A 26,275-nucleotide genomic window follows, 5' to 3' on the forward strand; every position below is an offset into this window, starting at 1 on the left:
CCCCAAAATGGTCAAATTAGACCTTTTTAAATAAGATGGTAAAGATTCACCCAACCAGTGTGGCTCAGTGGTTGAGCGTTGACCCATGCACCAGGAGGTTGTCGGTTCAATTCCTGGTCAGGGCACATGCCCAGGTTGTGGGCCAAATCCCCAGTGGGGGCATGCAGGAGGCAGCCAATCGATGTTCTCTCTCATCGATGTTTATATCTCTCTCTCCCTCTCCTTCCTCTCTCTCTAAAATCAATAAAGGGAAAAAAAGTTGTTAAAAATTCAATGTGCCCAAGTCAAACCAAGAAGGAAGGGAAACTGAGCACCCAGACTCACAAAGCAGTCGGTGTCCTTCGGTCCTGAGCAGCCTCCAGCACATTCCCGGTGACAGCAGTCACTGACATAGGGTCCATAGCATCTGCCATCACACTGTTCTGCACACACCGTCCTTGTTACTGCAGAAGACAGATATGAAGTCTGATCAAAGTCAGCCACCAAGAGAAACGTTTAAGGTAATTTGGAGTAGCTAAGAAAAGCTGAGCTCTAGAATAACAATTTACCCGCCATTGACTAATTCAGCAAACATTTACTGAATGAGGTTTGCAACAGATCAAAATTACTGTACAGCCCTGGCCGGTTTGGCTCAGCAGTTGGAGCATCGGCCCACAGACCAGAGAGTCCCGGGTTTGGTTCCCGCTAAGGGCATGTACCTTGGTTGCAGTTTGTCCCCGGCCCCAGTTGGGGTTGTGTGGGTGGTGACCAGTCGATGTGTTTTTCTCACATCGATATTTCTCCCTCTCTCTTCCTTCTTCTCTCCTTCCTGCTCTATCTGAAGATAAATGCAAAAATGTCCTCGGGTAAGGATAAAAAAAATTACTATACAAAAACCTTCAAACTTAACACATAAATTAGTGTCCATATTCTTTCTTGTCCCAACGAATACTATTGTGCTTTCTGAAGCTCATACAATTTAGCAGGACAGAATCAGGTTTGAAATAACTGAACAAGGCACTTTGCAGATTATGAAATATGGAGCTGATTCCCACTGTGCACACTTAGGTCCTATAGCAGGTGTCCCCAGAAATAAATCTAAGATGCTCATCATTCAGTGCAAAAAGGAAAATATAAATCTTCGCATGATTCATATTATATCTTAGTTGATTCATATCAGATAGATGTCTAGATGAATAGATGGAGGGAGGGAGAGAAAGAACTAATCAATAGTAGCACAATTCTTTCTATTCCTGAGGTGTCAGTGAAATTTCTACCAAGATTCTTCAAAAGAAGACATCTGTGTGAGGAACAGAGCAACTTTATGGAAGGAAGGAAGGGAAAGAAGGAAGTAGAGAAGAAAGGAAGAAGGGAGTGAGGGAGCCGGGGAGGAAGAAAACACGTTCATATAAACACAACATAACCTTCCATTGGTCTTTTCTTATAACATCCTTCAATGAAACCTGAGAGCCATATTAAAGTATACTCAATAAACCCAATGCTACAGGCTGGGCTTCAAAATTATGGTATTGGGGGAAACAATTCTGCTTATCTCACTTATTGAAGAGATATTTTAAAAGTATTTAGAGAGAGACATTTTACAGGCCAGGTGCAGCCCGTCACTTCCTGGCTTCTGTATTTCCAATTCCGTCTTGTTTCTTCCCACTTCTTTGACCAGTTCTGCAAAGCGTCCTTCACTGTGGCTACAGCAAGGCTCTGCTCCTTAAATGTCAGTATTCCTCAGAATTGGTCATGACGATTTTCTTGGGTAGGGGCTAATGCCTGAATGAACTCATTCATCCCTTACTTTGTTGTTTGTTTTGGTTTGTTTGTTTTTGGTACGTGGCCCTAGCGGGAACCGAACCTGGGACTCTCTGGTCTGCAGGCCGAAGCTCCAACCGCTGAGCCTAACCGGCCAGAGCTCATCCCTTACTTTGCACACAACCTATCGGTGGATTACCTTCAGATCCAGATACGAATTATCTACTGAGTTACAGCACACATCCCTGCTTATCTACAGAAGTCCCCATTTAGACAGCGCAAGATGTAGAAAATGGAACGTGACTGCCTTCCCACTTCCACCCTCCTGTGTTCCTGCATCTCAATTCATGGCAGCACCGTGCATCCAGCAGCTCAGCTAGACACCGGGATGTGCTTCTATGCCCCTTCCCCTTACCATCACCTCTCACTCCGAACAAAACACCAAGTCCTAGCAACACATGCTCTTCAGTACTGCCTCTCCTCGCCAACTTCGTTCAGAAACGTCTCTGAATTACCACACAGCTTTACAGATGTTTTCTCACATCCCAATTATTCCTCCACGCTGCTCTAAGAGCAATGGCTTGAAAATAGAAGCCACAATCTAGAGAAAGCAGTGCTTTTGTATAGTATAATGGTGACCGGCCATCCCTGCAAGGAAAAAACCCATCGCGAGTGAGAAAAGTTTTTCATGGATTAGGCACCACCTCTATCTCCACCGGCCTCTCTCACCACACCCACGGTGCCTCCGCATCCAGCCACACGGGGGCGCCACTGGGATTCCCACTTTGCTCCACGGGCAGCTGCGGTTCTCACCGCTTTCTTTACAACATCTGCCTTCATGCTCAAGTCTCCTCCTGTCTAGTAAACACTCAACAATGAGATTCGGCTCAAGGGCCACTGTTGCTCTGAAACCTTTCCAGACTCATCTCCAGGCTGAGTTAGTTTGTCACGCTTGCTTCTGAACAAGGAAGAAAGTTAAGTAGGTACAGCGGGCAATGAGGTCTGGAAGCCTAGATGCATCCTCACCCTCCACCCTTGTGACATGGCCCGTTCTTGAACCACGCCGCCTTTCGCTTGGCAGTGTTTATGATGCAGTTAGTATCGGTACCTGTCTAATGGGATTGAAGGTAGAGATGCAGTTATAAAGTATTTAACAAGTCCCCTATTAATAGTGCTCAGCACTGTTAGATATGATTATTGCACTTAGCATAATGTGTTGTATTCATTTATTCCACGTTTGCTCCCCCTACTAAACTGTTAGTATAATTTATTGATGCGTATTGTCTTATTCAAGTTGTATCTTTGGTGACTAGTACTTAATACACAACAAATAAGTATTCCCTCCAAGTAAATAAATAAGTCATATGCAACCAACTCAACACATCTGTTACTTTATCAGAGAAGACAACATACACAAAGATAAAGAGGTAGGGCACTGAGAACTACAAATAGACAAATCTTGGAATATCAAGAAATAGAGCATATCAACATGCAAATAACCTAATTATTGTTAATATCTCCTATTAGACTTAAAAATATAAACAATGAAACATCAAATAGAGTTTAAACTACAAATGCACTAGGACTCATCCCGTCTTGTTTTTCATTTGAAAAACTAAAGTAACATGGTGCTTCTTACCAAAAGCTTATAGAAGATTTGAGAAAAATAAAATTTTAGGTCTGGGTTGTGAGGGCATATTTTATAACTGCAACTTCACTAACACTAAATTTTGGACTAAATAATGTATTCTGTGAGTTTTCTAGAATAAAATTCTACAAAATAAGTCAACTGGGTCTGCCCCTCTACCTTTCTTAAGGCTAAAATCTCACCTTCTCAGTAAAATTCCCCCATTTAATATTCAATCCTTTCTAAACCACTGGTTCCTGATGGACCTTGGACCCCCTCCTTCCCTCCCTCCCTCCCCCTCCTCCTCCTTCCCTCCCTCCCTCCCTCTCCTCCTCCTTCCCTCCCTCCCTCCCTCTCCTCCTCCTTCCCTCCCTCCCTCCCTCTCCTCCTCTTTCCTGTATCATTGTTATAGCATCAATCACCACCTAACGTATTTCACAACTCACTTATTACTCTTACTTTGTTTGCTGGTGTATCCCAGGATCTAGCTGGCAGTCATGTACTTTTAATTTATATTTCATATACATTATACATTATATATGAAATATACACAAATAAATGATATTCACATTATATTTATATATCATACATACATTAATGTTCCTAAATTTTACCCAAGTGGTATATTTATTTAGATCCTAATTAGTACACCATACCATATAAAGAATGCACTTCTAATAGAGAGTTTTGTAAAAAATAGATTTAAATATAATCCCTCTTTCGATTTAAAAAGGCTTTTTTTATGTAGTAAGAGCTGCTAATTAAAATAGCAGATAAATGTGAAATAAACAAATTACTAGATTTGAAATGAGTGTTATCACAGGACAGTCTATTAATTTGCTTTTAGTGGAAAGGAATTGCTCAGCTGGAAAACAGCATGAAGTGAGTCTTCAATCATATTCTTTAGGTCACATCACATCATATTTAAATCCAAGTCACAAACATTGAAGCATTAACTTCTATTTTTATCTCTATAGTGATTAAAGGTAACTTTGCCAAATGTTTATTTCTCTTTATATACTTTGGTTAATCTTTCCATAAAATGAGGAAATTAGTGTAGATAATATTTATACAAATGATTAACCATAAATTTATTTTAAAATTATTTATTAATGGTTCTTAAGATCCTTTCATTGACTATACTATTTAAATATGAAAATAATATGTTCCGAATATAATCTAACAATACAATCTTATGTTCTATAATAATTATTATACTGTGGAACTTTTAAAAATATGTATGTCAAATAACTCAATCATGTGTTGACTTTAAATTTTTCAAAATAGCTATTTCTTTTATATAGTGGTCACATATCCCATGTTTTTTCAGGAGACATTGATCTTAGGTGCGCCATTCCATTTGAGGAACATGCAAAGAAACAGCTAAGTCATTGTTAGAATTTAAAAAAATTTTTTTCTTTATTGATTTTAGAGAGAGAGGAAGGGAGAGAGAGAAAGAGATAGAAACATCAATGAGAGAGAACATCAATTGGCACCCTCCTGAATGCCCCCCACTGGGGATCAGGCCCACAACCTGGGCATGTGCCCTGACTGGGAATCGAACTGGCAACCTCTTGGTGCATAGGTTGATGCTCAGTCACTAAACCACACCAGTAGGGCAGAATTTTTAATTTAAACTATTAAACTACAAAGTATAGGATTTGTTTCAAACACAGTCTATAAATGAATTTAAAAATAAGAAGTAACAGCCCTGGCCAGTTTGGTTCAGCGGTTAGAGCATTGGCTTATGGACCAAAGCATTGTAGGTTTGATTCCAGCCAAGGGCATGTACTTCAGTGGAGGTTTGGTCCCTGGCCCTGGTCAGGGTCATGCGGGAGGCAACCAATCAATGTGTCTCTCTCATGTCAATGTTTCTGTCTCTCCCTCCCACTCCACCTGAAAATAAGTGGAAAAGTATCCTCAGGTGAGGATTTAAAAATAAATAAATAAAAAGTAACATACATTCAACACTAAAAAAACAAAACAAAACATTTTCCACCATGGTTTTCACATGCCTAACTCCAACTGAAAGTTCTATAAGCATGAAACCTTTTTTTGGAAGTGGTTGCTTGACATATAATAATTTAAGTAAGCAAAAAGGACAAAATATGCTTAATCTCTATATAGTGATTGACATAGTTAAGAAACATTTTGTTACATTGTTATGTGAGATTTGTTTTTAGAAAGAAAACATTGTCTCTATGCAATCTATTTAATGGCATTAGTTGGTTAATAAATATTACTTACTATGAATTAAACACATCAAACTATACTCGTATATTATTATAATGAAAACACAAAACAAAAAAGTTTCTGAAATCAATGAGATGACTTAACTTTGATAGGAACATTAACTTATAATTGTTTTGGTTATATTAATTTCCATCCTTGCTTGAATATTAATGCATTAGCATTTTCCCCTGTATTTAGTATCCTTTCTAAATTGCTCCATTGGATACATTAAAATATTTGGGTCAAATATTAATTAGCTTATTCATCAGTGGTACATCACTAACTGTGATTATTTAATACAAAAGGTAAAAACCTGGGAGGTTAAATGTTTATTATATTAGGGTGAGTAAACTTGAAATCGGAAATGGGAATTCATCAAAACATGCATAGGAATCAGATGTGTAGTTTAAGAAATCCAATATTCCATAGTAAGGGGATACTTCTGGGAGAATATCCATCACCTCAAAAAATTAAAGTATTTCTAAGTAGCTTTGTCATATCAGCATCTCACTAACAAAAACAATGGCTCAACTACTTCTTTAACTATAACAATAACCACACTTAGAGTTACTACCTTAGAACACATTTATTTTATTTAAAGAACTTTGGCATTTTGCTAATCAAATGTGTACCATTGCTTTCTGTGAGTTGCAAACAGGATAAAGAGCATTCATCAATGAGACACAAGAGCAAGGCAAGACGAGGGCGGTCTCAGTGTCTTCTCCCATGTTTGTCATCAGACCACTTTTCTTCCCTCCTTTCCCCTTCCTCCTTCTTCACATCCTTCATCTTCTCATGCCCGTGCCCTTTGGTTCACGTCCCTTCCTCTACCCATTGGTTCGGAAATAGGCTATGTATTAGACCATCTAATAGGAGAGGTTTCAAACTTTAACATGGAGGTTCTTGGATCATTGAAAATTTTGATGCAGTCCATATCAGTAAGACCCAAGATATTCTATTCGAACAAGCTCCCAGGTAATGTCTCTCTGGATCACAGACCTCATTTTGAGTAGCAGGATATAGAGTACTCAACAAAAATGCCCAGGAATCACCTACTTCCTATTAAGTCAGAACTACCTGCCATATTCTAGGACTTAATTTATATATATTTATTTACTCATTTATTTAGAGAGGAAGGGAGAGAGAAATAGAAACATTAACATGAGAGAGAAACATTGACTGGCTGCCTCCTCCACGCCCCCACTGGGGATCGTTTGTGCAACCCTGACCGGGAATCAAACCAGGACCTCTCGGTCCATGGAATGAGGCTCCATCCGCTGAGCCACGCTGGCCCAGCAAGGATTTCATACTTTCCATAAACTCCCCAGGTGATTCCAACATGCAATTAGAGCTGAGGGCTATTATCCTACCCAGTCAAAATGGGGAACACTCTAGTTTATTTACACCATTTGATTGATTAATTATGTCTTGAAACTTAATCCCACTGACCTCTTGCTTTAATTTCCTATTTGTTTTAAGTCCTCTATCACCAATTGGCATATCAAACAAACCAAATTAATGTGCCAGCAGGTAGAAAGATCTGGGAGGAAAGAGTCCTAGCGTGGGAGTAGAAATACTGCTTGGCAGATCCAGAAAGCAAAAACTTCAGGTAAGTATGAGACTGTCAGAAAACTGTTCTCTTCTCTCACCCAGCGGCCATCTGCATAAATCGTATCCTAGGAAGATCTCAGTCCCTTTGCTAAGCACATTCTAAAGCAAATGTAATAAATTTTTATTTTTATTTCATTCTATTTCAATTAGTATTCAATGGCCTGCCCCTCTGAGCTGCCTATGTTATTGCTGTTTATTGACTGAATTTCGACACACTGGGTCCTTGAAACACACCATGTCTGTTAAATAGATAAGACTTCAATAAAATTATTTTATTTTTTTTCCTTGATTGATTTTAGAGAGAGAAACATCAATGAAAGAGAACATCAGCTGGCTTCCTCCTGTATGCCCCCCACTGGGGATTTGGCCCACAAGCTGGGCATGTGCCCTGACCAGGAATCAAACCGGCAACCTCTTGGTGCATGGGTCGATGCTCAACCAGTGAGCCACACTGGCCGGGCTCAGTGAAATTATTTTAATGTAAGGCTGTTTTCAGTTACACACCTGGAGGTTTGAACAAGAAGAAAAATGCTTGAGTTAAAGTAGAAGTGATTTAGGTTCGATGTGAAGAAGAATTTATTAACTATTACAGTGATCAAAGCACTGTAATGAATTAGTGAATCGACATGTTAATTCCTTATTTGTTAGTATTTGAGGGAAATCTCTTCTGGATGCTTTAGGCATCCACTTAACTTGATGCAATGCTATCTAAAGGAACCCCCTAGTTCAATGACCCAGTATTTATGGTGAAATTTTGACTAAAATAATGAACACTTTGGGTTGAGTGACATACTTTTAGAAAGGTACTGAGAACATATTTTATTTATTTACTTATTATTTTTGTTGTTGAAAGTATTACAGATGTCAGAACTGATATGCACAACCAATGGACATAGACAATAGTGTGGGGAAAACAGCAGGGGGTGGGAGCAGGGAGGACGGGGTCAAAGGGGGAAGAAGAGAGGACCTCTGAGAACATCTTTTAAATGTAACAAATAAAGGTCACAGTCCATCCCAGAATCTGCATTACTTTTAAAGCAGGCCAAATATGTAGTATATCAGGTTTAACACGACAAATGCCGAACTGTGCACCACTACTTATTCTTCCAGAGGAGAATACCTGGATACCTCCGTGTGTCAGGAGCAGGCAGACTCTAAGGATCACACAGGAAGAGTTAAAGTCAGGATGCACGGCCCTCCTCGTACATTCTGATTTGGTAAGTCTGGGGAAGGGGGCGGAACATTCATTTTTTTATTGGGAGCCCCAAGTTTTTCAAAAGTACTCTTTATAAACCAAAATTTCAAAATCTTTGCTCTAAGACTCTCTCTTCTCATTTGTGAGAGGACAGCGCATGGAGGGTGAAGCATGTGCTTAGCACGCAGGGCAGAGATGGAAATGGTCTTCGACTGCTCGGTGCTTCTGATCTCGCACGAGGTCACAGACTGATTAAACCAACCACTGTTGCCACGCAGAGTGAGGTCTCAGGATATATGAGGCCATATCCTGACTTGGATGAGGAAGGAACTTTTCGCCATAAAGATTTATTAATTATTTTAACCAGTGACATAAGAACTAACACATCGAAAAAAAAACTCTGAGAAGATAATTAATTTAAAAAAAATTGAACTTAGCCGAGCAGAATTATTAAAAACTTAATTGGGCCTTCCAAACTTTCACATGTATATCCATTTTCATGTCACAGAAGAACATGTAACTGATTATCTTCTATTCTTAATTCCTAGTCAGTCTGGTGAAAGCTACTGGGGAGAAATGGCTAGGGCATGGGGAACACACCTCCACAGGTAACACAATAGAATAATCTCAAGGGCCATAACCGCTCTAATTCAGCTGAGAAGATGTGGCAAAGGCCTTATTGAAATTGACATTCAGAGTCAGTTAACAAAAGTGTGCGCAGAATTTGGCAGCTACTAATCAGGTTTGACCTTTGTCCCAGACAAATCCCTTATGACCTATGGGCTATGACATGATTATATTGTTAGTTGTATGAAATAGGAAGGACTCTTGCCTCGTCTATTCTTCATCACCAGCTGCTTTATTCATTATTTAATGAGGTTTTATTTAATCTATTTTTTAAAGGCATGTCAATGATTCACTGAGAGAACTTAAACTTGATTTTAAACTACACTCTTGGCCACCAGGGAAATTCTCCCTTATAAATAGGCAATTAACATCACCAATGTCTGTGACTCAGGATTAAAATATATATATATTGCACTCTTACATTAATTATAAAAATATCCTTGAAAGTGAATATAAGTTATTTTACATCTCTCTCATGGGACTGTATATATAGGTTTTTTTTTTTCCTCACCCGAGGACATTTTTTGATATTTTGTTCAGATAGAGTGGGAGGGAGAGAGAGAGAGAGAAACATCCATGTGAAAGGGACACATCGAGTGGTTGCCACCCACACGACCCAACAAGGGCCGGGGACAAACTGCAACCGAGACACGTTCCCTTAGCGGGAACCGAACCGGGGCCTCTCTGGTCTGGGGGCCAACGCTCCAACCGCTGAGCCAAACTGGTCAGGACTATATATAGGTTTTAGGATAATAAAAGAAGCATATATCACCCTGGCCAGTTTGGTTCAGCGGTTAGAGCATCGGCTTGCAGTCCAGAGAGACCTGGGTTCGGTTCCCGCTAAGGGCACGTATCTCGGTTGCAGTTTGTCCCCAGCCCTGGTTGGGTTGTGCGGGTGGCAACCACTCGATGTGTCCTTTTCACGTCGATGTTTCTCTCTGAACAAAATATCAAAAAATGCCCTCAGGTGAGGAGAAAAAAAAAAAAACAGCATATAAATCTAAAGGAGGAACCACTGCAGAGTTTTAAAATATTTTTTACATAAAAATTAAAGGTTGCACCTTATAGTACACAAATAAGTGATATGCTGGAGATAAAGTAATACAAAAAATGAAATCATATTCTGGACCTGGAACAAACCAAGAAATGAGGAGACATTCAACTTTTCAAAATTGCCTCACATTATAGTAGACCACCCATCTCTACATCCAGACTTGGCAGTAAACACACACACACACACACCCTATCTCTTATCCTAGTTTCCTATCCAAAATATTAAAAGATGGGAATGATCTCTCTTACTATGAAATCTGTTTTACTCTGTAATAAAAATAATCACAAAATATTAGTATGGAAAATACAGAGCCTCACATCAGGTAAGCAATGCATAAATATTTGTTGGACTAATGGATGTAATCTAATCTAAATTTCTCAATGCATCGATGAGGAAACTGACTGACTTACCTATGGACTAATCCAAAATAATACCATACATCTCTAAGAGATCTCATAACCCCTTCAAGGTTTTCCAAGCAGTTTATAGTTTTTTGTTTTTGTTTTTGTTTTTTTAACAGTATTTTAAGATTTTTAAAGAGGAAGGGACTGGGAAACATCAATGTGAGAGGGAAACATCAATCGGCGACCTCCTGCATGCCCCCTACTGGGGATTGAGCCCACAGCCTGGACATGTGTCTTGACAGGGAATCTAACTGGTGATCTCTTGGTACATGGGACAATGCCCAACAAGCTGAGCCATGCCAGCCAGGAGTTTATAGTTTCTTAACATAACAGCAAAGTATATGTCCTGTAATCAGTTTGGTAATTAAAATAACAAATGATGCTGAAATGCCAGAAAAAATATTATATTCATTAGTACGAGAAAACTAACTAGAAGTTAGTTCTGCTCAGCAAAATAATTGTGCTCCTTTCTGATATCAAATGTTGTTTTTTTCCATCAAAATGCAAACTCATTCACTTTGTTTGTCTCAGATAAGAGAATGTTCTTTTTCCTGCTTTGGGTTTTTCCTGATATGTATGTTGCTCAGTCCCCTAATGTTCAAGTTTAAATGTTTGCATTGTCAATTATTTATATTCTCGTCTGAATCAGCCTCCTTCTTTACCGAACATTTCTTTTTCTTTTTTTTTTTTAACTTTCTTTCTTTATTGATCTTAAAGAGAGAGGAAGGGAGAGGGAGAGAGGGAGAGAGAGTTAGAAACATCTATGAGAGAGAACATTGATTGGCTGCCTCCTGCTTGCCCCGCACTGAGGATTGGGCCCACAACCTGGGCATGTGCCCTGACTGGGAATCGAACCAGTGAGCTCCAGTTGCATGGGTAGATGCTCAACCACTGAGCTATACCGGCCGGGCCGAACATTTCTTCACAGCCCATTTTCAAGACTCATATTTAAAAAAATAAATAAACACTAATTCTCACTTTATCTCATGCTGTTCATTACTTTCAGAAAGCCAAGCATTTTATGAGTCATCTATACCACACATTTTCTGTTCTGTCTCAAATATATATATCACCAGCCCGTTTTCAGGATACCTCAAAATTTCTCACATTAGTTTCTAATTAGTAACTAATTATTTACTGATAAGTTCTACTTGGATAATTGAGGGATATCTAAGATTTATTAAAAGCATAACTAAGCTCCTTTATTACCATCCTCAATTCAGCCACAATACTATTCTCCTTCTATATCCTGTCTCTGTGACTACATCCATCATTGATTCAATTGCTCAAATCTTGGAACTCATCCCAAATTTCTCTTCTCTTTTTCTTCATAGCCAAATCAGCTGACTACCAAGCTTTATTGAAAATTCTACTGTCTCCCAGGCAGTGTGGCTCAGTGGACTGAACGTAGTCCCATGGACTGAGAGGTCCCAGCTGGATGCCCAGTGGGGTTGGAGGCTCAATCCCCAGTAGGGGGAGTGTGGGAAACAACTGATCTATGTTTCTCTCATACATCGATGTTGCTATCTCTCTCTCCCTTCCTCTCTATCTAAAAATCACTTAAAAACATATTTTAAAAAATCTATTGTCTACCTCTTAAATTGTCTCCCTCTCATCCTGGTTCTTTATGTGGCATCCTCTAGACCCGTTCTCTGCATGTCTGATATCTATACATTCTTCAAGGGTCAACTCAATTAAAATCTCCTCTGCTCACCCTGCCCCAAATCCCTTGCCTTGAACTCCTTAGCCAGCTTCGACTTCCCACCGCCCGCTTAGTGACCTCACTTCCTGTCATAGAGACATTGTATTATAATTCAGTACTTCTGTGACTATCACACGAATATGAAATGTTGAAGTCACAAGCCCTTAGTATTCACCTTTTATCTTTAAATCCCCACACAGTACCTGGCACTTTAAAAGCATTAATAAATGCTTGCAAATAATTATATACAAGTAAGTATGCCAACAACCTATGATGAGGAGACACTGGAGTGTTTCAAAAATACTGTGCTCGTTGTGTTACATATATAACACAATAATATAAACCAGCAACATACATCCACATGTAGAGATAAAAGGGCGATCTATATTATATATACACAGGGGTAGGCAAAGGTAGATTTACAATTGTTGGTATGGAAAATAATACAATGACTAATAAATACAAAACCACGTTTCAAGTACTCACAATGGTAAACCTACTCTTGCCAACCGTTGCATGTACATAGATGAGAGCGAGAGAGAGATGAGTGCCATGAGATCACCAGAGTCCATCTTCTCCACCAGAAGCAGATCCTAACACACAATAAGTCGGAAACCAGATGAAGACTTTGTATAGTTCCTTGAGGGGTCCACGCTGCTATGCTCCGGAGTCATTGGAAACACTTATAATATATAATTATTCACTCTGATTATGTGTAAAAAGTCTTAAAGAGCAAAATGCAGTAAAAAAAAAATGAGCAAAGAATATGAATAGAAAGTTGAAGAAAATATTTAGAAATGGTTAATAACTATTTGAAAAAAAAGATGTTGTATATCAGCTATAATCCAGGAACTATGAGTTAAGACAGGAAAATATGGTCATTGTATGAGTAATTCTTAAATGAAAAAAAAAGAGATGTCTAGTTTTGATACGGGTAAAACTATACAAGCTACTGGTGTGTGTCTAAATAGAGACAAGATTTTTGAAGAGCAATTTGTCTCTATCAAATTTGTGTATGTAAATTCACATTGATCAAACACTTCTATTTCTAGAAATCTGACTTATGGAAAAATGGCACATATAGACAAGTATATATTAAAAATGTTCATCGGTGCCCTGGCCGGTTTGGCTCAGCGGTTGGAGCGTCGGCCTGCGGTCCGGAGAGACCCAGGTGCGGTTCCCACTAAGGGCTCGAACCTCGGTTGCAGTTTGTCCCCGGCCCTGGTTGGTCGTGCGGGTGGCAGCCACTCGATGTGTCCCTTCACGTCGATGTTTCTCTCTCTCTCTCTCTCTTCCTCTCTCTCCCTCCCGCTCTATCTGAACAAAAAATGGAAAAATGTCCTCGGGTGAGGATAAAAAGAAAAAAAAAATGTTCATTGGTTGTAATTGAGACTACTACAATGTAACCTAAATGTCCATTAGTAAGGACTGGCTAAGTCAATTTCAGTGAGTCCATAACTTGAACTCTGGCAGCAGTTTTTAAATAAAGAATGAAGTTGGTGTCTACTCAAAGGGAAAGGATTTTTAAAATATAAAGCTCAATAAAATAAAAGTGATAAAATATAGTGTACCCATTTTATAAAACAATATCCCAGTATTTACATATGCTTATGTAATAAATATACACATAAGCACACACATATATATCAAACTTGATATCATATAGTAATCACTTCATGAGAAAAGATAGGTTGGGGCAAAGGTGTTCATTGACGGGGATATATTATTATATTTTAAGTTTATATACTTGAGTTATATGGATTTTTAAAAATCTATAATATGAAATAACCTATATAATTGGCCAGAGCAAATTAATTACCCCAGTGTTACAGATGAAGTTAATATTTAAAAAAATATTTAACTAGCTTATCCTAGGTTGTATAGCTTATCATAAAGTAAGGTTTTAAATTAATTTGCAGACTCCTATATATCTTCATTAACGTGTTTACATTAAGAGTCATCAACCACAGGTGTCTCACAATTTAAAGACCAAGTCGGGGTGGGGGTGGAGGAAGATAGTTTTAGAAGCTTTTTTCTTTCTTTTAATTTTTTTCTTTATTGATTTTAGAGAAAGAGGACGGAAGAGGGAGAAAGATTGAAACATTCTTGAGAGAGAACATCAATTGGCTGCCTCCTGCATGCCCCCCACTGAGGATCAGCCCCACAGCCTGGGCATGTGTCCTGACTGGGAATTGAACCTCTTGCTGCATGAGTCGATGCTCAACCACTGAGCCACACCGGCCTGGCCAGAAGTTATTTTAAATGTAACATTGAATAACTAAAATGATCTACACATATCTGCTTTACACTCTTGAAAAATAATTTGTTCTGGAGTCATTTTATGTAACAACACAATTATGAGTGATGACTAAGAAAAACTAAGATACTACTCAAACACTAAATTTATGGCAAAGACCACAGAAATAAGATCATTTTATACTTAGCATCTCATCAAACCTTATATACGACTGAGTTCAACCTACTGATTTTAGAGGAGGACACTGAGACTCAGCCAGGGCCAATGTTCAAGTCCACAATCTCAGTAATAATACAGAATTTTAAAGTGGAACCCACGAAAAGAGTTCCACCACAAACACACACTTCAAGCATATAAGGCAGAATGCTTTGAAAACATGACTTTTCTTCCCATAGAACAATTCCAGATATTTCTGACTATTCTGCTCAATTTCCTCTCAATAATCCTTCCAATGTGCTGTATTTATTCATTCTCCAATCTTGCCAATTACATAAGATTATCTCCCTGCACCAAACACCAGTTTCCATTTCTGTAGTGTATGCTCCTGATATTAAGCTTTTGATAAAGCTAGCCAAAAATCCCTTTAGAAAATATCCATTACAAATAAACATATGCTCAGCTATTGACACACTACTATTAAAACACCTAGATAAGAAGCCGGGACACGCCCCACCCATAAAGTTCCCTTTATAAAAAACCCTGGGAAACCTAGGTGATTGACAAAAAGCAGGTGATCCTGCTTTTCCATTTCCACACTAATTCCTGCTCTTATCTTTTACATTTGCCAATAAAGAGTGAACCAGTGAAACACTTGGCACCCCACACTTGACTTCAATAAGAGCAGAACCCTGTGTCCACATTCTCTCCCTCTCTCTCTCTCCCCCTCTCTCCCCCTCTCTCCTCCTCTCTCCCCATCCTTATGATCTTTTTGTGGGGCCACTGGGCGAACTATGTACTCTCCAAGACCTGTGAATAATTAGCATTGTCATTTGAAAATTACAAAGGCTGGTCCAGTCACAATGTTGGCTCTGGTCCAAAAAATATCTGTGGGGGATCACCACAGGTAGTACAGGCTGAGGTAGTGCCTCGGGCATTCCTAGAGGACAGTATCACTATCAACAGGCTCAAAGGGACACAAAACAATCCCCTCAAACTATCTATATCTATATCTATATCTATATCTATATCTATATCTATATCTATATCTATATCTATGTTTACATTATGTATAGCTAATCACCGAGTGCATACACAGGCACACACATACAAATATCCTAACTATGCAAGGAAGCAAGAATAAACATCATTTTTTTCTGTCTTTTTTAAAAAAAATTTCTTTATTGATTTTAGAGAGAGAGAGAGAAATATAGAAACATCCATGAGAGAGAACATCGATTGGCGGCCTCCTGCATGCCCTCCGACTGGGGATTTGGCCCACAACCCAGGCATGTGCCCTGACCAGGAATCAAACTAGCGACCTCTTGGTGCGTGGGTTGATGCTCAACCCTGAGCCACAGCAGCTGGGCACAGACATCATCTTTTTCAATATTTTCATTGTGTTGATAAGAAAATTTAAGGGAACTGAGGTCCTTGAAATTAAGTTAGTTTAGAGCTAGAACTACATCTCTACTCTCCTGATGCCCCCAGTCCAGTGTTCTTTTTGACCTTTTCAAACATTCATCAACTTATAGCTTAGCATTTCCAGAGAACAGGCGTAACTTTATGTATTTTTTTTATACCCCTTGAGCCTTTAGCATGGCATTAAGCAATATCTCTTGAATGACATTAAACTGTATTTTATATAGCATTTCAAATAACTATATCTCCTATAGTTAAAATGTAAAACATACAGTTCTTTGAAGTCTTCAAGAAAGGTCATCAGATTACAACAAATATTATCAACTTATAGCACTATCAACAGCATATTATAAAATATTTTTCTCTTATTTTCTACAAGTAAATTACTGGGTCTCTTTTGGAAATGTTTTAGATGGGCATAATTTTAGAAATGTAAGTAATCAGTCTATTGTAGTGTTTCCATTCGTTTTACAATATCTCCAGAAACTACAAATCCAAACAAAGGAAAATAGGAAATAACTAAAATCAACAAGAAGGTTTATGAACATGCAAAGTTATTAGTAAAATACAAGAGTTTTAATTAAAGATGTTGGCTTTTCACAAAGGCTTGAGTTACCTGATTGATGGAGCCTGCTGGGTCAGCTCGCTCTCTTTCCCCACGAGCCCCCCTTGGCCTTTCTCTGCTGGGTTTGGGTATTTACTTCATTGGCACCTTCTTTTTAAACAACATTTGTTCCACTAAGATTGTACATACAATTACACTTTACACAAACTGTATGTGTATGCATGAATGTGAGTATAATTAGTTTATTATTATACTTATAATTTCTCAGTTTGATTTTACTGCAGGAAACTTTTGGAAGTTTCACGGGGGGAAAAGCACATTTTTGTTTTGAGTTGCTACATTTTCTTACTTGCTGAAAATTCGAAGAACCAAAATGCATAATTATCTTCTTAGACTTTAATATTCTCTTCAAAGAAGTTCCAGATATTTTTAGAACAAATAAAAGTATATATGTATATAATCTAAAGTTTATCCTGGTAGAAACTGAGTCCATAAGCCAGGCCATGTTTTTTTGTTTGTTTGTTTGTTTTTTATTTTTTCCTTTTATTAAACTAAAAGTTTTAACATATTACGACTGAAAGTAATTTTGTTTGTGCACAAGTTTAATGAATTACTGAAGAAAATACTAAATAATTTCTAAGTTTTCCTTGGAAGATCTATAATGTCTGTGTTGAAACAATAAACATCAAGTGTTGTTCGGAACATGTTTTTACTTTGCCAATAACGTAAAGTGTTGCATTCACAATTATCTACACAGAAATACACTACTTCTATTAATTTAATGCTTTTGTATTTTTAATTAAAAAAATTTTTTTGAGATAATCTAGCTAGAAACAATACTGTAAAAGTAAGAGGTGCATTCCACCAGAAGTTCTCCTTTGGTGAAAATAATGTATTAGCTTTAATCAATTTCATAGACATTTCAATGGTCAGAGTAGTCTATTCACTTCAGTAGTTGAAATATGCTATTGTCAAATGCACTGTCATTTTTCAATTAGTTTCTAAGCAAGAAATGTCATCTGTAAGACAACTTAGAAGACTGAAGAGTGTATGAAGTGGTAATCAGCTGAGAATATTTTAGTTATATAGCCAGCAGTTAAAGACTATTATAATTACTTTAATGCAAAATGTATGCAAAGATTAGGGGAATCAAACTTTAATATTTTGATAATTTCTCAAAAAAAAAATTGCAGTGTCTAACTGAGATGATAGCATGTCTAGGAGGACAAAAGGAATGTGTAAAATGAAACATCCACACTGCCTAATAATAGGAGACTGCAGAGACTGACCTGATACTGTGCTCAAAGATAAAAGGGACATACAGTATCTTTTTAAATGAGATAAGTGTGTTTTATATAGCTTGCAGGGACAGAGATAACTTTGTTCTTTTAATCATTATTATTTATTTCTTACAGCTTAATCTCTTTCACACTTAAACCCATGTAACTCAGACCTCAGGACTCAGTTCTCACGACTAGAGAGAGTTGTCATTCTTACTAGTAAGCCTGCTCAATAATATTCTATAAGCTTCAGACTTTACATAGCAGATAAGTCTGTCTCCCCTGACATGACTACATTAATCCACCGAATCAATTTCCTTAAGGTTAAGCTGTGTTGTGGAGTAATGCGGCGATTTAAGTGAGCTTAAAAGGACACTCAGGTCTGAGTTACTTCCCCACACGTAAGGCAGCTCTCGGTGTCCAATCACAAGCTCCTCATTGACCTACTGCAACTGTGAGAAAAACAGTCCTGTTACGTGTCCAGGGTCATGATGCTGTGACAGCAGAAAGAATTTAAGGAGGATGAATTCAAGTCACTTTAGAAAATCAGCATCGTGAAGTAAAACAGTAAGCACTATTTACTTACTTTTAATATGTATAAAATTCTTTCCGTTGTCTAAGGTTTTTCCTTTAGAAATTTGTTTACAAAAATAATGTATATTTTAGAGAGACAATTAAAAATAGATGCTGGTTCTGCAGTTCATAGCCTGAACATTATTTAAAGATATAGGAGAACAGAACAATGACACACCTCAATTATTCAACATGCAATCAAATTTCAACGTGGCATACAAACCAGTACACAGAATAAGTTTCAAAATGTTACTAAATTTGACAAATACTTACAAACTTTCACTAAAATTCCCATCGGCGTGTCTAAGTTGTCCATAGTAAGCTGTCCATTTATCTACACTCTCCTTCCATTTCACTAGATCTATTTTAAAAACATAAAACCTCCTTCTCACTTCTTCTCTAGAAACTACTGCCACTTTCTCTGTTTCCCTTGGCATAACACCCTCTAGTTCCATCCATATAATTTCAAATCTAAACAACAAAATAAACAAAATAAAAACAGACTCATAGACACAGCAGACTGGTGTTTGCCAGAGAGGAGGGTTTTGGGGGACATGCCGAAAAGGGTGAAGGGATTAAAAAGTTCAAAGTGGTAGTCACACAGTAGTCATGGGAACGTAGGGTACATTACGGGAAAGATAGTCCATGGTATTGCCATGGCTAGGCATGGTGCTGGGGGGTACTTGAGACGGGGAGGCACTTTATAGTGTCCGTGATTGTCTAGCCACTATGCTGCACACCTGGAACTAATAAAAATAATATTGAACGTGAACTGTAATTTAAAAAAATTAAACATCTTCCTCTTCAAAAAAGGCTCCCTTCAAGCTTACTGATCTTACCAGCATTGTTATTTTCCCCATATCTCCATTCAGAGATATTCTCTCTCTGATCACCACTCTGCTTCAAGTCACCCTTACAAGTCACTCATTATCATGGATTAGTTCCCCCAGAGCCTGAATCATCTATTTAGTCTCATTGAGGATAATTACTGGCATATTTGCTGTTTTAGGAGGAGACACCTGTGGGAAGATGTCAGCATTGACATGCTGTGATGAATGAAAACTATGCTTAACATCAGTTTTCTTAGCTGAGGTGAGGAGATTTTAAATGCCTTTACCTTTCTTCCCTAATGTATGAAGACTCTCAAAGAATAAGTATCCATAAAAAAAATTTTAAAAATACAGGGCAAATCATGAAGTTGAATGCCCCCTGAGAAGCCTCCACTAAGCTGAATTGATTTCAGTCAGAGGGAAAGAAACCATTTGTGAAGCATCTAAGACTGTCCTTCAGACCTTAGGATGTCCTTTCGTGTGGCCAATCAACAAGAGCACAGTATTTTTAACACTTGCACAATGTATGCTTCCTGATTTGTAAAACCTTCTATCAGGATTCAGAGCTAAGTGCATCTCAAGTAGGCCTAAGGATAAGTAATATGCTTTAACGGACAGAAGGACCATCAGAAATCTAAAAGAAGCCTGGATAATTTCACATTAAACATTTTTTCTTTACCACGTATGTTATATCTCTGTGGTATGTCCGGAGGTTTAATGTCCCCGGAATCTCCCATGAGATCTAATTCTCCAAAAAAACATGACCTTATTTCTAAAATCCAGGTCCTACAGTAAGCAAATACATCTTTCAGTACTTTCAAAATACATTTTGCCTCAGGATGTTGGGCTCTTTAAAAATGGATAAGCAATTTACCTTTCAAGTAGTTCAGACAAGGGAAGGAGAACAGGAGGGAATGTCAAGGGCAGCCAGCCTCCATTTCAGCAGCCTCCACTGCACCCCGGGGCTTTGGCTCCTTCCATCCCAAGCCACCCGCCAGCCCCTTCACAGGTGGAGCGAGGCTGCAGGAGCTTTGCCTCCACCTCCGTTCACTGGGATTCGAGAAGGACGCTGTTTTCTAAGAGCATCTCCTTCAGTTTATTTAGTATTCGCTATTCTTTACTGGGTCCTCAGTATCTGCCGAAAACTATTTTTTAAGCATTTAAACCGCATTATTATATTGACTTCGACACCAATAGAGCAGCCTTGTGAGGTAAGTGTAATTATTTCTATGTTATAAATATGGTAACTGAGATTTAAGAAGTTAGGAAGTGGGAACAACTGGGATTTGTTTCATCCGGCTGACGTGAAGCCTGGTTTGTCGCCCACTAGGTTGCACGACACAGGATGGTACCCAGGAAACAGGGTTGACTGTCTTTACACTCAGGACAAATAGGCTGAAATTCCTGGAATCAGCTGTGTACATTTAACGTCTCCCTGAATCATTTTCTCAGCTTGTATTTCCCCAGTTGTAAAAAGTGGTTCGTGATAACTATCCTGTTTACCTGATAAGGATATTATGACAATAAATTTTAAAATGAAAATGTTCTATAAACTATCCAGATCTGTGCAAATGCATACTATTCTAAAATGTGGACTTGAGCATATCAAATACATATAAACGTTTATTGAATTTTAAATTGATCAATTCTGTGGAGCAGGCACAGTGACCACTAAGCCAATTTTAGGTTATTATAGTAAATTTAATTTCTATGCTGAAAAATTCGGTGCATTAAATGGCCTCTTGGCTAATGATATGATACATGAGCGATGGTGTGATGATCTTCTTAGTCAAGACTCCCTCTCATCCCCACTTCATGGCAAGTAACAAAACTCATTTGAATGTCCTGGCAAAACATTGTGTTTCTTAAGACTCAAAGATGGAGTGCAGCTGGACCTCGTGAAGGCCAGAGAACCAGGAGGTAGGAACAGTCAAAATGGTCTCCCTCCCTCTCTCTCTCCCTCTCTCTGATTCCCATTAGCCTCTGTGGGGCAGATTTAGTCTTCAGGGTCACTGAAGACTGGCCATTTCTGCTTCCCATTAACACATGGTTCAAAATTGAAACCTCTACTAGGTTTCATATCTCTTCAAGTTCAAGTCTCTATGTTAGTGCTGCCAGCATCTCGGGATCCCAAGTCCAGGTTCTCTGGGAGAGAATCTGATTGGCCTAGCCTGGGTCAGTATCTGCTCTTATTACAGGATTTCTTCACCTTCAGCACTACTAACATTTTGTTCTGAATAGTTATTGTTTGTTCGGTGAGAGTGGAGTGAGGCTCTCTCCTGAGCCTTGGTAAGATGCTATTAAAACACCGTCTACAAATATTATGGTGAGTCTACGTATTTCAAACAGTCCTCTAATCTTACTTTAGAATTCTGCTTAAAATTCTTGTTCACAACGTTGCTGCCCTAAAACAATGTTTCTATGAAATAAGTTAATTTAGTCTACACTGAGATACTATGCTTCTTCTAACCTTTTTCAAAGTCCCAGGTTTGATAATACACTACCGCGCCCGGGAAATAGATAAACAGCACTCACAGACATGTCTCCTGCCAAAGGACACTGTTACACACTTGACAGACAGCAAGACGTTCATGTTGGTGATCTCCATCAAATTTCTTATACACGTATCCTTGACCCTGCAATTACCACTACTACACATAATTTATATGAATAAATTCATGCACATAAGCATGAAGTGAAAAAAATCAAGGTGCATGACAGCATGCAAAGCATGCAAACATTTGAGTGAAAAATGGTCAGGGACAGATACATACACCACGAGGAAATAAAATCTCATTTTCATGTTTCTGATCACCAGAAGTCCGAAAATCTCCAATTATTAAAATCACCAATTATTAAAATGACCACTGGAAGGCTGTGCTTCCTAAGAGCTGGGCACTTACAGGTCTGGCAATGATTTTCCGTGGGTCCCCAGCATCGGCCAGTGCAGGACTGATGGCAACGCCCGCCTGTAGAAGAGGAAAAACACATGCACTTAATCTTTCGCTCTGCGACTGGGAGTACCTCCTCCCAGGAAATACTCCTGCTCCTTCATGAGGATGTTTATGTCATGCTAGAGTTGAAACGTAGCTCATAAAATGCCTGCTTAAGTAACAAAACCTTAATGTCAAATACATGTGAAGTGAAATATATCCCCTTCATATTCAAAACCCTCTCACTGTTTTATTTTTTTAAAAAAAAAAAGGAAATCAATGAATTTGTGCATTTTACCAGCTAGTAAGAAGTAAATATTTACATTAATAAGTTTCACTTTGATTACTGAACAGTAATCATGATTACTTACGATCTATTCCATTGGATATAATTTCTGAAGCTCATGGCTTACTGATACCAACAGTGATTAAGGATTAAATCAATACTTAAGAAGGTGAAGTCTATGAAAACAAGAATACGTTCTTATAAACACGTAACAAACCATCAGAGTTAAAGTTTGCATACATTAATTTAGATTATCTTTAATTGTGGGAAGTCATGAAGAGGATGTGACCATCAGTTGAACCTTGAGCTAGACCTGGGCAGTGAGAGGATCCTCACTCACCTCTTCCTGTCCTTGGAATGTACATCCTGACTAATGTCTACAAAACAGCAGCTGTTTCAACGGTGCAGCCTTGAGAGAGTAAGGTGTTGTCAAAACCATCTCGACTGAATACATGACTGAACCCAGTTGAGGCCTCTATATAAAATTTTAAGATTCTGCCCTGGCCAGTTTGGCTCAGCGGTTAGAGCGTCGGCCTGCGGTCCGGAGAGACCCGGGTTCGGTTCCCGCTAAGGGCACGTACTTCGGTTGCAGTTTGTCCCCGTCCCTGGTTGGTCGTGCGGGTGGCAGCCACTCGATGTGTCCCTTCACATCGATGTTTCTCTCTCTCTCTCCCTCCCACTCTATCTGTACAAAAAATGGACAATATCCTCGGGTGAGGATAAAAAAAAAAAAAAAAAAAAATTTAAGATGCTGGAGGGGATGTGTGGACGTCTGCTCGTCTGGTGCTCATCATCTCTCAGTGCCCTTGCGTCTGATACCTCCCACCTGCCATCTCCAGGAGACTGCCTCCTTCTTCAGCCTCTTTGCCCTCCGTGTACAGGGCCAGCGTGCAAGCCAACATCTTTATATAAAAAGTTGAAGCATTTAAACAGCTATTTTTTTTAGAAAGTTTAATTTCCTTATTTGACATCCTCCTCTAAAATTATTATTGCTACTACCTTCATTTTCAAACACCAGCCTTTCCTGTCAGCACTGGTGTCTTCCTGTCAAAGACTGTGGCTACCAGGGGTGTCTGCCTCAGCACACAGTTGTCCCACAGAAATTTCCCACAAGGACGCAACAAAAGAACATCAGCTGGAGAAATTGTGCGTAATAACTTCCTTTGAAGTCTGTTTCTGGATTTTATAGGCCTATTCTACATTTCTATGGGTACAATGGTAGAGAATGGACTTATTTTTAGAGTGAAAAGTAGACATGAAAATCTATTAAAGATGAAAGCTTTGCTATAGCATACTTATTAAACCTTCTCTATTAATTTTCTAATATTAATTGCAAGTGGGTGTATGCTTATTCAAGACATTTATTATAACATGTTGCAAAAATTATGGAACAGGGTTCTATCAGATGTTTCTATCTTTTCTTCAACCACAGTTTTTAACTCTTCAACTTGGAAGTTCTTACACCTGGGCAGTTTCTCTCTCTCTCTCTCTCTCTCTCTCTCTCTCTCTCTCTCTCTCTCTCTCTCTCTCTCTCTCTCTCTCTCCCTCCCCCCCCCCCTTATGAGACTGACTGAGTAAATGTATTAAGTGCTTTCACAGTTAAAGGACAGAATCAGCAGACACCCTCTCTCAGGCGGAACCTCACACCATCCTAATGGTCTACCCTTCTACAAATGAACAGCACTATTTCCAAGTTAATATAACACTTAGGCTCAACTCCAGTCACCTTCTTAAAAGTGTCAGGATCCTTGCCACCACAGAGTTTATTTAAAGCAATTCTGTGTGTGAAGTGCTGCCGCTGACATCACCAGCGTATAATATCCTGTCACTCGGCCATCTGTTTATTTAGATCTAAACGCATTATAACCACATAATGCAAGCTCCTTCTAGCTGACAGAAAAGGGACTCCATCTGGCCTGAACAATATAACTTTAATCAGTGATAATGATAATTGTTATTAAAAACCTACTGGAGTTCTTTTGTACAAAGCTAATAAATCTAAATTGATTTATACCAGTGGAAATTAGAAAGTACTGTGAAATAAAATGGGAAGCAGTAAAAACTTTTTTCAAGCACAGACTTTTTTATGAGAAGCAGCTCATGTTAATGTATTCCTGTAGATGTGTTAAAATCCATTAAGTGGTTGGTGTACTGAAACTATTTGAAGCAGAGGATGATCTCCCATTTACTCTATGACTTGACTAATTGTGTTTGGGCTAATAAAATATATAGCTTTATTTATTATGTCCAGAATACGATGTATAGCTGGGGGAAAAAAGCTTAGTAATATTAGACATTTTAATCATTTCAGTGTTCCCCTTTTATTGGATTACATATATTTTGCCTTCTTATATTTGTAGTTTCAATTTACTAACCCAATACCTACTTCCAGATCCAAGAGGAAATTTTGAACTTTGTTTATGGTTCTTGACAGAGTATCATGGCAACGCCCACTTAGTTGGCAATAAGTAAAATAGGGTCCCCCACTTCCCCACCCTTAAACACAAAGTTTAAATGCTTTAACCTTGACTGCCTGTATGTCATTATAGGATTTTGTTTGGTTGTTTTCATTTTTCATTCATGTTCAAATGGAAATGCCTGTTACTGCTATAAAAGGAAGCCAACAATTGCTTCTGTGCTGTGATTTTACTCTCTTACTTATATTCTCTCCACCCCTTTTGGGAACCCATCTCAGAATCCTATTTCCCCAAATGTACTGCAGCACCACTGAATGTGCTTCTATAAACGGTTGCTCATTCTGCCCTGTCCTTCATTCCATCTCCCTGCAGCTTTGACCCTTAGAATCTGCCCGGACTCCCAGGTCAGCATCTGTCCTCCAAGCTGTGCGATATATGGCACTTGTGCTAATACCATCATCACTGAGTTTTTGCAATTAAGTAAATGTCAACATCTTTGATCAAAATCTCCAACTGGAGCTATTTTTGAATTAATGCATTTGCCACCCACTCATGCCTGCAACCTTGGTTTGATTCTTATATACAATTGGGTAGTGTAGTACTATGGACTATTATGTTTACTATGTTTTAAAATATGTTTTTAGTTTTCAGTTCCAAAAATTTCTGCTGCACTAAAGTGTCAAGAGATGAGAGGGTAGATAAAGGGTTTCCTTAGTAATTATCTATCTAAAATGAAGGGGAAACCCACAAACTTTTTTCTTACCTTCCTTCCATCCATTCATCTGTAAGTATTTCCTGAGTACCTTCCATGTCCGTATATCAAGAACTATGTTAAGCATTGCAGTTACGCTGAAACAGACAGGGTTACTAGTCTAATAGAGTTTAGAATTAATTCAGCATTATTTTGAAGGGAAAAGATTTGACTATCTAATATTCACTTTCTATGGGTTTCAGGAAAAAAGCCAATAAATCTGAATGCTTAACAGCCCCCTGCTCAGAACGGAGAGCAGGCGGAAGCCAGCTTGAGCGGGGACAGTTCCAGCGTGAGCCTGGTGGCTCAGAGGTCTGCCTCATCCCTTATACAGTGATTTATCTGTGTGACATCTACAATGAAATCAGCTCAGAGCATTTCAGGGGAGAGGATGAGTATGACCTCTGGAGGGTCCCTTGTTTGTCTGTTAACAAAAAAGAGCAACAGTTTAACTGTGGCCCAATATCTTACTGGGCACTTTCTGTCCTCTGTTCTCAGATACTTCCAGAGCCCGGATTTCATGAGGGAAATGAATCATATATGTCGCTAATGTTTTAGTGTGACTCAGTTTTATACACCCCCTTTCCAGTCGTACGTTGTTTAAATGAGGGCA

The 26,275-nt window shown here is 38.6% G+C and overlaps 1 protein-coding gene across 4 annotated transcripts in view; it reads right to left on the reverse strand.

Annotated features, from left to right (window-relative positions):
* The window catches only part of ERBB4 (erb-b2 receptor tyrosine kinase 4), a 1,035,274-nt gene that overhangs the window by 287,434 nt on the left and 721,565 nt on the right, over nt 1-26,275 (reverse strand). For all 4 annotated transcript variants that reach the window (XM_036253758.1, XM_036253760.1, XM_036253761.1 and 1 more), the window contains exons 5-6: nt 22,179-22,244; nt 325-443 (exon numbers count right to left, since the gene is read on the reverse strand). In XM_036253758.1, the coding sequence (XP_036109651.1) occupies nt 325-443; nt 22,179-22,244 (185 nt within the window). The remainder of the gene's footprint in view (nt 1-324; nt 444-22,178; nt 22,245-26,275) is intronic.

The sequence above is a fragment of the Molossus molossus genome, unplaced genomic scaffold, assembly GCF_014108415.1.
Source record: "Molossus molossus isolate mMolMol1 unplaced genomic scaffold, mMolMol1.p scaffold_m16_p_11, whole genome shotgun sequence".
Lineage (NCBI taxonomy): Eukaryota > Metazoa > Chordata > Mammalia > Chiroptera > Molossidae > Molossus > Molossus molossus.